This window comes from Zea mays, chromosome 9 (genome assembly GCF_902167145.1).
Source record: "Zea mays cultivar B73 chromosome 9, Zm-B73-REFERENCE-NAM-5.0, whole genome shotgun sequence".
NCBI lineage: Eukaryota > Viridiplantae > Streptophyta > Magnoliopsida > Poales > Poaceae > Zea > Zea mays.
Window position 1 is genome coordinate 159,576,745 of NC_050104.1, and position 12,454 is coordinate 159,589,198.

At 52.7% G+C, this 12,454-nt stretch overlaps 2 protein-coding genes across 3 annotated transcripts; both read right to left on the bottom strand.

Annotated features, from left to right (window-relative positions):
• Positions 1-1,168: 1,168 nt before the first annotated feature.
• On the bottom strand, positions 1,169-3,795 carry LOC100281522 (calmodulin binding protein). 2 transcript variants are annotated; one of them, XM_008660350.4, is made up of 5 exons: positions 3,339-3,795; positions 2,791-3,222; positions 2,431-2,664; positions 1,773-2,324; positions 1,169-1,675 (listed from the first exon to the last, which is right to left on the bottom strand). In XM_008660350.4, the coding sequence occupies exons 2-5, from the start codon at positions 3,172-3,174 to the stop codon at positions 1,655-1,657; spliced, it is 1,191 nt and encodes a 396-aa protein (XP_008658572.1). In that variant the 5' UTR covers positions 3,175-3,222; positions 3,339-3,795; the 3' UTR covers positions 1,169-1,654. The 2 variants fall into 2 exon arrangements, with proteins under 2 accessions (XP_008658572.1, NP_001354952.1); NM_001368023.1 differs by having other exon boundaries at positions 1,212-1,675; positions 3,343-3,490.
• Positions 3,796-5,213: 1,418 nt separating this feature from the next.
• Positions 5,214-8,304, bottom strand: LOC103639579 (EPIDERMAL PATTERNING FACTOR-like protein 4). Its single transcript, XM_008662311.3, has 2 exons — positions 8,136-8,304; positions 5,214-8,023 (listed from the first exon to the last, which is right to left on the bottom strand). Exons 1-2 carry the CDS (start codon positions 8,212-8,214, stop codon positions 7,761-7,763), a joined length of 342 nt encoding a protein of 113 aa, XP_008660533.1. The 5' UTR covers positions 8,215-8,304; the 3' UTR covers positions 5,214-7,760.
• Positions 8,305-12,454: the final 4,150 nt, after the last annotated feature.

The window sequence follows — 12,454 nt, forward strand, 5'->3', positions numbered from 1 at the left end:
TAATTTATAATTCGCTTAATTTTTTTTATTTTGACCACTCGTCTTATTAAAAAATTGTTAAAAAATATAGTGGTATTATCAAATATATTTCACATATTACTTATTTTTCCATTTTTCATTAATTTTTTTAATACATGGAGTGGTCAAAGTTGAGGTTGAAAATGTTAAAGGAATTATAATTTGAAACATAAGGAGTATTTGATAAATTGCCAGATGCCTACCGATACAGAAAAACATATGGACATTGCTGAATATAAAACCTATGCTAGTAACCGGTAGCACCCAAAATCAATTGGCCATTGTAAATGTAGATTCCCCTTTCACAGCAATCAGCAATCAGACAGGGGCAGCAATCAGCAATCTTGTGTAAGTGAGAGATTTCTGCAGTACAAAAACGGTTTGGGCTTTTAGGTGTTTTCGCAATAAAAACCATTTTGAAAAAAGGCGTTCCGTAGGGCTCTAACTTTCTTTCAAAGAAAAGCTAGAGTCAAAGCCCTCCTAAACATGCTCTAACTTTCATGACTAGAACCAATTCAGTTTGGCGAACGTCTGTTCCTAGCAATTCAGGGCAAGGTTCAGGTATCACACATTATTCATACTTTCAGAGTTCCTAGTATATGACCTGAACCTGTAGCATACAGGACTTGACAAGAACATTTGCCGACCAGTCGACCACAACATTAGCTGCTACCAGAACCTTTACAATCTGCAGAGGCCAGCATGAACCATACGTTAAAACATCAGTATGCCATGGCAGATTGGCAGCAAGAATCCTGGCATAATATTCAATAAAAAAAGAGGAAGAATAAAAAAAAGGTAGATTCAGAATCAGATCAACCATTTGCCAGGATATAAAATCGATCGAAACAGCATGGATATCAATACCGATGATGAAACACTACTTGGGAACCACAGCTACCTGTGAAGTACTACATCCCTAATCGGCAACCACAACTAACTGTGGCATATCATATGATTCAAGAACACTGCAGAAACTGGGACACCATACCTACCTGTCCACACAGTGACGGAAACAGGAGGCAATTAAGTAGATACATCAACGATGCATTGCCATCCATTGGAAAAGCCAAAGTAGAGGCTAAACAGACAATTCACATTTTAGATAGGCACCACGAGTGCAGAAGAAAACACTCAACGACTACACAAATAGATTTGCAGATAATTTCACTTGTTAGATTGGCACGACAGTAGCACGAAAAAACTACATAAATTAAACTAGACGTGCACAATATATAGTTGGGATGCGGGCCAGCAGCCCTTGGGGGCTTCAGCACGAAGCCAAGGATCATTTACCCATCTTCGTCATCGCAGACACATTACAAGCGATCGCATTAACAACCCCTGCTTCTTGGCAGCTAAGCAGACCCATTACAAGCGATCGCAAACCTTGTTGTACAAACATTTTGTGTAGCTGTACACGTCTATATACTAGTACCCAATACCTGCAGACGGCCACAAGTGGGCTACAAAAATGTACAGTTTGAAACGCGACTATTTTATGTAGCACGAACTGGTCATAAGCATTCCATTTATTTGAAGCTCCCATCTCCCATCGAAGAATCACGGACCATTGGAAGAACAGAAGCTATCAGCATCCATCCATGGGGTCGCCAGGAACACGAGCTAGCTCCTCTCAGTACAGGCCACGGCGCACCTGGAGCCAGCAGCAACAGGAGGAAGCAAGGCAAGGACTCTATCACGATCATGTCAAAGCAAGCCAGCAGTACGAATGTACTCTGTCACTCACTCACCTCGGAGCCGACGAGCGACCGCGTCCGGCTGTAGAGGGTGGCGGCGGTGAGCACGGAGCTGGTGGAGCCGCACTCGCTGTCCTTGAGCGACGCGGCGGAGACGTCGAGCCTGGCAGCCGACGACGACCACGGGGAGGAGTAGTTGCCGGCCAGCGACGACGAGCGCTGCAAGTGCATCCTGGCGGCGGCCCTGGGCGGCGTCCCCTGCTTCCTGCGGCTGGGCAGCCGCTCCAGCGCGTCGGTGCGCTGGCGGGGCGCGCTCTGGGACCGCGCCTTGGCGCGGGACGACTCCGTGTTGGCCATGTAGCCCGGGCAGCAGGCCTCCGGCGCCTGCCGCGGGCTGCTCTGCGCCGTGTTGGCCACCGAGAGGTCGTCGAAGTGGGCGCTGTACGCCCGCGGGCTCAGCAGCTCCGTCGCCGCCAGCGACGGCGCCGGGGAGGACCGGCCGCCGGCGTAGAGCTGCCTGTCCTTCCCCGCCGCGCCCCGCCGCACGGGCTCGCCCACGTCCACCTCCACGATCTTGGCGTTGTCCTCGCACGACCGGTCCATCTCCTGCTCCGGATCCGTCGTCGACATCAGCATTCAGGACACGGGAACGAAGACGAACGGATCGATTCAGTGCAGTTGCATCATGGTCGTTAGTTGGTTGGTTGCTTACGTAGGAGCGGCGGTGCCTCGGGTGCTGCGGCGACTGGCGTGGTCTGGGAGGCGTCGGGTGGTGGTGGTCGTGGAGCTGGAGGGCCAGCATGCGCTGTGCCCGCAGCTGGGACTGCGCCGCCAGGAGCGCCTGCATGCAGCGGAGCGTGGCGTTGGCCTGCCTCCTCACCAGCTGCCCCCGCACCAGAGCCTGCAGCTTCACGATGCCCCTCAGCGCGCACAGAGCCGTCCGCGCCTGCCAGTGCCACGCCAGACGAGACGACGACTCGCGTTATCCAAAAAGAAAGAAAAAGTCTTTTTTTTTCTCCCCTGAAACAAGCATGCAGGAATGCTAGGGCGGGCGGGCGGGCGGACGGAGTACCAGATAGCCTCTGAAGGTGGCCTGGATCCTGACGGCCGCGGCGTCCTCGACGAGGCACGGCGGCGGTGCGAAGCGCGGCGCGGCGCGGGAGGACAGGCGCGCCACCGCGGCGGCGGCGTGCGCGGCGGCCACCGCCGCGTCGGCCGCTGCCGCGGTCGCCACGGCCACCGCCACGGCGTGCTTCTTCTGGTCGAAGTCGAGCTCGTCGACGCCCGGCGCCGGCAGACCGAGCGGCGGCCCATGGTGGTGCTGGTCCGCCGCCGTCCCTTCCTGCGCCGCCGGCGGGGGGCGCCTGAAGCTCCACCGCTTGTCCTTGGGAGGCGCCGCCTGCCTGTCCTTCTTGCCCGACAGGAAGCTCCGGAGCCAGCGCCCCGCCTTCCCCATGCTTCGTCGACGCCTCCGCCGCCGCCCACCGCAACTGCAAGCAACGCACTACACGGAGTACGTGTACGATGGCGGCGCCGGCCGTGTACATACATCATATCACATGACATCGTCGTCGTAGCGCGTGAATCGTGACCGATCCGCGGCGAGCACCGAGCACGTACCTGCCTGGGAACGGGAACGGGAATGGGGAATGCCGGGGTGCGACGACGAGGGGGCAGCGGGCGACGTACGTACGACCGGGCTCAACGATCCGGTCAGCCGCGGGGAGCCGGCCACGTGAAGCGGGTGGGCGCGAACATGGCGTGGGCAGGGCAGGTCAGCAGCAAGCACCGTGCGCGCTTTCGGCTGTCAGAATCTTTTTTTTTATTAATAGGGGGAGGGGACGGGGTGCTGCTGGGGGCATGCGGCAGCATTATTGCAAGTGTACGCGTAGTCCGTGTCAATCATTCACGCACGCATCGTCGTCCCCGGACGGACGCATGATTCAGCCTTCTAATCTCTCTTCAGAGGCAACCAGGCCCGCCTCTGAACACGACCTGGAGCATCTCTCTTCTTCTCGAGTCCTTGGAATTTACTATCAGCTGTGTTACTGATACGCTTTCGCTTGTTCTCGTTTCCATTTGCGACCCCTGTGCTGGTTTGGTTGTCACCTGCTACTGCTATGCGACGGGGACTGGGCACCTGTGCGCGGTACGGCTGGGCCCCGGTCCTCCCTGTTCAATTCAAGTCCCTGCCCCGCCCCGCCCAGCTGTGCTGTGTGAGCATGACGTGGACGTACTGTCTCGTACCGGCGTCCTAGCTGGACGGCAGGGGCTTTGAAACACCATGCATGATGTTGGATTCATCCGCGGCATGTGCGGCCTTCGCCCTGCTCCGATCTGAACGTTCCTCTCGCTGGCCCCTCGCGTCGGTCGGCCTCGGCCGGCCGGTGGCTCGGCCGCTAGCTTTTGCAAGTCGGAACAGTCTCTTCACTCTGCTGTGTCACCGGCCATCCAGATTGTGCGTCGTGGCTGTGTGCCATTCAGATTCAGGATGGCGTGCACTATGAGATGGATGGTCAATATGACATCTCGTTCATTCCTGGTCCGGTTCTTTTTTTTATAGCGTTATTATACTTCTGGTCATGTCAATTGGTGGCGAGATGGTAGTTCTTTTTCTTTTCATTGCACTTAGTTCATCATTTCCTTTTTCCCCTTCAACTCTTATAAAAACAAATAGTAATAAAATCTGTATTCACCTTGGCAATGCATGGCCGTTGTGCTACTTAATATAAAGGGGACGCAAGACTCTCCGGTGCATAGCGTAAAATAGTGAACGTAGAACTGTATATGACACTGTTTACAGAGTGAAATTTAAAATAAAAGGTGAGATAAGAGATGAGACGCGCCGTATTCGCTTGAATCATTTCGAGTACTTTATTATCATAAGTTTTTTCTTCCTCTCTGCTCTCGGTTTCTTCACAAGAGTGAACCACGTAACGGGCCACAAAGCGGTGTGTTTGGTAACAATGGGCTACGATGTATAAATGGCCCAAGAGTTTCATAGTGCCTTTTTCATGGGACATGAATCTTCCTTCCATCATTAGCTTGCAACATTTCTATGCATATGATGCAGTCCAGTGAGGGCTCCGGAAAACTGAGAAACGAGCTTTGTTCTCAGGGAAAATAGCTTGGAGAAACTAAGAAATGAATTGCAGCCGAACAAGCCAGCGCGGCGCATTGCATTGCATGTCGCGCTCCCCATGTTTCCCCAGCTTCAGACTACAGAAAGCTGGCCTGCATCGGACAAGAAAGATGCTTTGTTTCTGTGTGCTACGAGCACGAACAGCTGGGGATGCTGTTTTCATATTGTTCCTTGTTTCTCTGCTGTGTTTACTGCTCCAAGTTGTAGCTAGCTTTGTCCCTTGGCTCTGCTCTGCGTGGAGGGAATCAGGGAAGTGGTTGAGCTGCTCACGAACAGGAACAGTGGAACAGGGCGAGCGAGCGAGCACATTGCTGCAAGAGCAAGCAACGTGGCTCCCAAGAATACAGGCGAGGCTTTGGCAGCCGCGCCGGCGCAAACTGCAACGGTGCCCGCTGCACACACCCTTTATTAGGGTTTAGTTTCGAGAGAAAACTGGGGCTGTAGATCGAACCGTAGACAGGTTGAAGAAGCCAGCCAGCCAGCCAGGGGAGAGCATCATCGCCACTTGGATAAGCTAAGCACAGATATTTCGCTCCATCTCCTACGAACTGTGCGTGCTCCTCAGCAGGTTTTTTTTTCTTTACGTTTGTAATCTAAAGAGCAGCAGCGCTATCAGTAATTTGCCAGTGGGTCGCATCTCCTTGTTTTGCTAGTAATATTTTTTTATAGCTAACTTTGTTATTGCTAGTTTGCTACTGTTATCCAGATTCCAACAGCAGCTGTACACTGGCTCCTCCTTTGAAACACAGTAATTTCATAGGGATGGTATATGGATTTTATAGGAGTTAGTTCAAAATCACAGGAAAAACGTAGGACTTAGAAATAATCCTTTGTTACAAACTACAAAGAGGCCTGAGCAAGCAAAGCCAGCATTTATCGCAAAGCTGGGAAAAAAATTCTACGCGGCAGGGCCGTAAAGCCACCACCGTGCGCTCCTGATGTCGATGCCTGCCGCGTGGAGCTCTTGCGTATCTAACGCTCCCACGACAATCACCCTTCCAGACGGCTCGAATTACATACGACAGGATCGGCTCGGCTCTACTCCGTTCTGTTCGCTTCTGCTTTAGGTGCGTGCCTAGCAGATGGTGAGGCGGCGTCGCGCGGCCCTCCCGACGGCTCGCCGGCCGCGCTACGGGGCCTGCTGCAGCAGCCCCTCCTCCACGCCTACGAGGCCAAGGACCCGGCCGCGTGCATGGACATCCGGCGCCCTCGTGGAGCGGCGGCTGCCTCGCCACGTCCGTGTTCGTCTACTTTGGAGCTTATTCCCGGAGGAGGACAATCTGGACAAGCTGTTCCTAGGCAGCAACCTAAGCCTTTGGCAAGGATGCTACAGCTGTTTTGGAGCTGATTCATTCTCCCCGGGCACGTGACTTACCTCGCGTCTGTCTGGTGTTCGACAAAATGCACATGTGGTCACAAGCTTGGCAGAATGCAGTCAAGAGATGGGTACTCAGAACTGTCTTATGCAGTCAAAATTTCAATCTAGTGTTCCTGAACTTCTTGCAGGTACAAAGAGCAGTCAGATGAGTTGATCGGCCTCTATGTTGGCTGCTGGACCTGAGGATGAGGAAATATCCATGGCACAACCGTCACTTGGCAAACGAGGAAGACAGCAGCCACCGGTCATGCGTGGCAGCGGCAGCGGCTTCAATATGATCGTTGCAGGACTTGTTCTTTGGAAGCTACGATATGTAATGGCGCAACCGTCACTTGGCAAATGAGGAAGACGGCGGCCACCAGTCACGCGTGGCGGCGGTGGTGGCGGCGGCGGCTTCAATATGATTAGCAGGACATGTTTTTTGGAAGCCAAGATACGTATCTGTATGGAAGCGTATGGAAGCAACGATGGTAAAGCGAGCCGTTCTGTAAGCCAAGCCGCGTATACGTCCGAGGCTTAGCCGAGCTGCGTATACGTCCGAGGCTTTATCCATGACATGCAGATGCCGTTGAATATCCACGCGTCGTTAATCGGTGCCGGGCCGCACCGGCGGCCTCGTGCGGCACGGCCGCGTGCAATTTTTTTCCCAAAGCTGCGGGTGGGCGAGTGGCATGGTGAGTGCCTGGACGACACAAAATGGAGCCTATAGCCCGCCGACGCCGAGGAGGGATTACAAGGCAACGATGATTGAACTAGTAGCCCTGGGCCTGGGCCTGGGGCTGCGCCTGCCGCGCGCGGATGAGCCTACTACTAGCTGCTCGTGTAAAAACAAAAAACAAGAGCTAATTTGGTGACCGGGGATCCCGAGGGGAAGAAATCCTCTTGCTATTCAAAATTGAATTGCGAGGGGATTCCTCCCCCATGGATCCCCTAGGGATCCCTAATCACCAAAATTTGATGTGCATCCATTCCAGACGGCAAAGCATTAGGAAAATATTTTCTTCAGTCACCCTGTCTCTAGGGAACTTGTGCTGATTTGACGCGAGTAAAGCAGCAGCAGGAGCAGAGCAGCAGAAAATTAGTGCCACTGGCAGAGACGAGACGAGGAGAAGGCCGGGGAAGTAGCTCACTGTTGCTTGACATTGTGTATGCATTGGACAGCTTTTGAGCCTTGTTTCCTTCTGTTTCGACTGGGAGTTCTCTAGCTTCTTTCTGTAAAAGCAGGGCTCAAGTAATGCATGCCTACATTTGTATCCTCCTGTTAATTATTCGCCCTCCCCCCTTCTCATCGTTTGCATGGTACCAGCAGCTTTCAATTCACTCCGTGGGGAAATTTTTCTGAACTGAAGGGTACCAACCGGATGCACATGCACTGGCCATGAGATAGAGATTCACAGGCAATGGCCTCAATGAAGAAATGGTTTCCAGGTCTCTCTCACTCACTGATGATGCTGTGGACAGAGCACCAGTGACAGTGAGTGAGCGAAGCAGCAGCAGGCAGAGGTGGCGTTGGCGTTGTAGGTCAGGGCATGAAGAGCTTGTTGCCGCACTTGCAGCGCCAGGCCTCCGGGTAGTACTCGAGCGGGAAGCTCCGGCCGGGCTGGATGGCGACGTGGACGGGGCGGCAGGGGTGGCAGCCCCGGCAGCTGCTGCGGCACGTGGGCGGTGACGACCCCGGCCCCACCAGCGCCCGGCGCGCCGCCGTGGCCCAGAACCAGGAGTAGCCGTCCTCCTCCCCCTTCGTCGGCGCCACCCCGCCTCTCCCCCTCGCCGGCGTGCACGTCCCTATAGAAAGGCAAGGCAAGACATGATGTGTGATGTGGATGCGAAGACCATATGCTCGGAAGGGACTCCGCATGTGCTGTGGTCGTGTGCGCGAGCTAGGTGCAGTACGTACCGGGGGCGGAGAAAAGTAGCAGCAGGTGGAGGACGAGGAGGAGCACCGCGGCGGACAGGTTCCGTCGTCGCTGGCCCATGTGGACGGCCGCGCGCTCAAGAAGGGAGGGAGCGGCGGCGGCCTCGCTCGGGCCTTCTGGCCTGGTGGGGGCGCGGGAGTGCTGGCTGCCTCTCTTTGCTTGCTATTGCTAGTAGTTTGCTACTTGCAGCGGCTAGGTAGACGCCTAGCGCGAGGGGAGCTAGCTGTTGTCTCATGAAAGAGGGCAAGGAGACGCCGGACCATGCCTCTCACTGCCACACGTGCAAACCCGCACGGGAGCACGTACTGCAAACTACAGTAAACGCAGAAACGTCTGACGGCCAAAGCCGTCGGAGAGCCGTCGGCGATAACGCGTCGGAAATAGTGCTATGTCCGACGGCTGCCGTCGGACATAAGTTATCTCCGACGGCTGCCTACGCCCGTCGGAGATAACAAATCCCAACCGTTTTACCGGTCGGGATGTGGGCCCCACAGTCTTAAGTCCGACGGCTCCCACTAAGCCGTCGGAGATAAGCATTGCTTATCTCCGACGGCTGTTAACGCCGTCGGAAATAACAAATGGGTTATGTCCGACGGCTACCATTAAGCCGTCGGACATAACAAATTACAGAATTTACACAAAATTCTGTTTTTTAAAAAATCTGACATTTACAAAACAAAAACAGATTCATGCACATATACAAATTCACATTCACAATCACAAATACACACATTCTAATAAGTATTCACAATCACAAATATTCTCACATAAATATTAACATTCACAAATTTAACATCAACATATAGGTTCGACGGTTGTTGCAAACTGAAATTGTGTCTCACAAACAAGTGTTGCAAAGTGTTTCATAAAAAAACATCACGACACATCAATCATATCCATCGTCTGGATGGTTCGAGTAGCCACCTCCTCCGGCTGGACTCTGCGTGTTGAAAATGGTGTTCACCCACGAATTTGTTGTGTCGTCCTGACCAGACCCATCTCCAGGTGCGGCAACTGAAGCGGGTGGTGTCTGAAATCCCTATAACACAAGCACATGAAATAGTAACCACTCAGTTGTTCATTTAAACACATAAGACATTTATGAACATGTCACACACGCATATGTGTACATACCATAGGGAATTGTGACGGAGGCGGAGGCGGAGGTGGAGGCGCCAACATTGGCATTGGCAGTGCAAAGTCCGGAGGCGGCATCCCATATGTCGGCATCGGGACGCCCGCTTGTTGGGCTAGTTGCTACAAATATATACAAGTCATTGTTGAACAAACAAGATACACATCAAGTGTTTTGCAAAATAAGCTACAAAATGTTACTTCAACTTACCGAGAGAAGAGCTTGATTTTGGGCCTGGAGGCTTGCATAATACTCATCCCTCTTCTTCTGGTACTCGGCTTGTTGTCTCTGGTATTCAGATTGTTGCCTCTGGTACTCCAATTGTTCCCTCAAGACTGATTGATGGTACTCTGCCTGTTGACGCAACACTGCAATCTCTATCTCATGGGCTGCTGATCGTGAACGGGACGACTGTGAAGACGACGATGTGGATTGTCGTCCACGGCGTCTCAGCTCTCTGGAATCAATCGTAGAATCAAAAATACCCAACCTACAAGAGTGAACCATGCACTTAGTATAGTAACTCATGGCTCAGTTGAATCGCAAGCATATGATGACAATTTTGAAAACCAAATCAAATAATCTCACCGTCCATGGGCTTGTCCTCCTGCGCTAGCATAGGCTGCCTGCGGGTCGATTGGCTGGCTCCTCCAATCGTACTCCTCCCCATGGCGTTGAACCATCTCCTGCCCATACGAAGTGACAAATCACAAACTTATAAACTGACCTTAATTCCGAGGGCATAATAATTTAGGCTTGTCCTCCTACATAACATTATTACGGGTGACAAATCATATAAACTGACCTTAATTCCGAGGGCATAATAATTACCCTCGGAAATTAAAAATTTAAATTATCTAAGCAACACTAAGTAAACGAAAACAAACTTAATTAATTATATAACCAAATTTCGCCATATAATCAAATTTAGGCCCTCGGATATAATAAGATAAACATTATTTAACATACTAATAATTTAATAAAAACAGTGAAAACTACAAAATAAAAATAAAAATACTTACTTAGCAGTGGGCAGGGCAGTGGCGGCCGGCAGCGGGTGTCGACGGGGGGCGGGCGGCGGGTGTGGACGGCGGGCGAGCGGGGCGGCGGCGGCGACGGGCGGTGACGGGGCAGCGGCGGCGCCGGGCGGAGACGGCGCCGGGCGGTGACGGCGCTGGGCGGTGACGGGGCGGGCGGCGGGTGGGCGGGGCGGCGGCGGCGGCGGCGGCGACCGGCGACCGGCGGTGACAGCACGGCGGCGGCGGCTACGGGGAGAGAGAAGGAGAGGAGAGAGCGAGCGCGCATGAAAATGAACCGCGCGCCGGGCTTGCCGTGTTAAAAAACATTACCTCCGACGGCTACGTACGAGGCCGTCGGACATAAGCTTATGTCCGACGGCTACGTACGAGGCCGTCGGACATAAGCTTATGTCCGACGGCTGTCAGGGTAGCCATCGGAGATAAGGCGGTATTTCCGAGAGTCCTTGGTGGCCGTCGGACATAACGCTATGTCCGACGGTATCGTAGACAGCCGTCGGAGATAAATTGACCGTCGGATTTTTGTTAGTTTACTGTAGTGACTGACATGACAGGTGCGTGGCCATGCATACCACTATCCGTGCACTACGATCGTGCTGCTCGCTTGGTGACCTCTGACCTGTACATACGACTGTACGTACCTACAGCGCCGTTGGAACGAAGGACTTAGATATCTTGTAACTTTGTAAGCAAGTGTGGCGGCGTACACGCGCGCAGGACAATATATAGACAGACAGAGAGCAAAAACACGGTGACGACGACGGAAGGCTACTAATACGTACGTGCATACATTATACATACAAGCTAGCTGTGGAACTACGTATAATACAGGCGCAGTAGGACCTGCCCGCCTACATGTAGCATGTAATGTAGTACGCCTATACGGCGAAACCATGACGGCACACGTGCGTACGTGCGTGCATGCGTGTGAGATGACGAGACGGCGTCCCCGCGCCGCTGGCCATGCATCTGCATGCTGCTTGCATATAGCGAATGACACTGTACACGCTAGTGTGCACTCAACGCACGTACTTGTACAGCTAGCGGCTAGGTCAGGTGTAGCATATGAAGCCGGGCACGGCACGCACTCGGCACTCGAGTCTCCAAATCGTCTCGACTGCATCGGCATTCTGCAACCATGCATGCATTGCATGCGGTAGTGCATTGCTGTAGATACTGCAATAGTACTACATAAACTGTGCGTCTTCTCCCTCATCTGCTCCGCGCACAACAATGTGTGTGTATAATTAAGGGTGTGTTTGGTTGTAGACAGGACAGGGACGTCCTCTGGCATCTTTTCTCGTTACTCCAATTATTTTAAGGGACAACTGAAGACAATACTGGAATAGTCCTATCTCAACCTTTGACCATAAACCAAACAATCTTATTTGATCGTTCCATCTTGTCCTGTCATTGCAACCAAACGCACCCTAAATATCCTTCACGCTGGCCTTTGCTTGCTGTTACTACAGACGACGTGCACGGCGCAGAGCACATTAGTCAGCGTCAGTGAACGCCGCCTGAGCCTGACTTCTGGAAATAAACCAACCATGCCATGCCATGCCATGGTCATGGGCACGCAGCACGCTGCGCAACTGGGCGCGCCCTGGCGGAGACGTTCGTTTCCGGACCTAGTACAAGGACTTTTACAGACAGGCCCGTCAAAGGCCTGCGGCTCGGCATGGTTTGGGCCTTCTTTCTTTCTTTCTTTATTGTATGTGGCCTTTTACTTGAATTACTTGTCGTAGTCTTATTACACAGGATTAACATCAATATGTAAACACGTGTTGTTACTCGGGTTCTGTTTGCATTGGCTTTTCTTTGTCATCCTGGATCTGTGTTGTTACCCGTACCCGGCCACCGACGAGCTCGTCCACGCCGCGCCGGCAACAGATTCGTGATCTGGGATCCCCACGTGTTCGTCGCCCCATGTTCTTCAAGCACAACAACTTCTCTCTAGCTGCGTCCGACAACTCAACACCTATATTGTGAGAAGAAATTTGTCAAAATAGACCATCGCCACCTTGCAAAATAGCTGGCGTCTCGAGCTACTTTCCAAGCGGATCGTTCGAGTTGTTTGTCTTTCTCAAAATACACTCGGATATGTGGCTGATATTTGTAGTGTCCG

Excerpts from the sequence above, each read along its gene's own strand:
- LOC103639579 (XM_008662311.3), bottom strand. The coding sequence starts at position 8,214 with ATGGGCCAGCGACGACGGAACCTGTCCGCCGCGGTGCTCCTCCTCGTC. Across the intron at positions 8,024-8,135 it reads GCTACTTTTCTCCGCCCCCG|GGACGTGCACGCCGGCGAGG; the intron begins GTACGTACTGCA and ends GCCTTTCTATAG.
- LOC100281522 (XM_008660350.4), bottom strand. The coding sequence starts at position 3,174 with ATGGGGAAGGCGGGGCGCTGGCTCCGGAGCTTCCTGTCGGGCAAGAAG. Across the intron at positions 2,665-2,790 it reads CCACCTTCAGAGGCTATCTG|GCGCGGACGGCTCTGTGCGC; the intron begins GTACTCCGTCCG and ends TGGCACTGGCAG. Across the intron at positions 2,325-2,430 it reads CGAGGCACCGCCGCTCCTAC|GAGATGGACCGGTCGTGCGA; the intron begins GTAAGCAACCAA and ends GATCCGGAGCAG.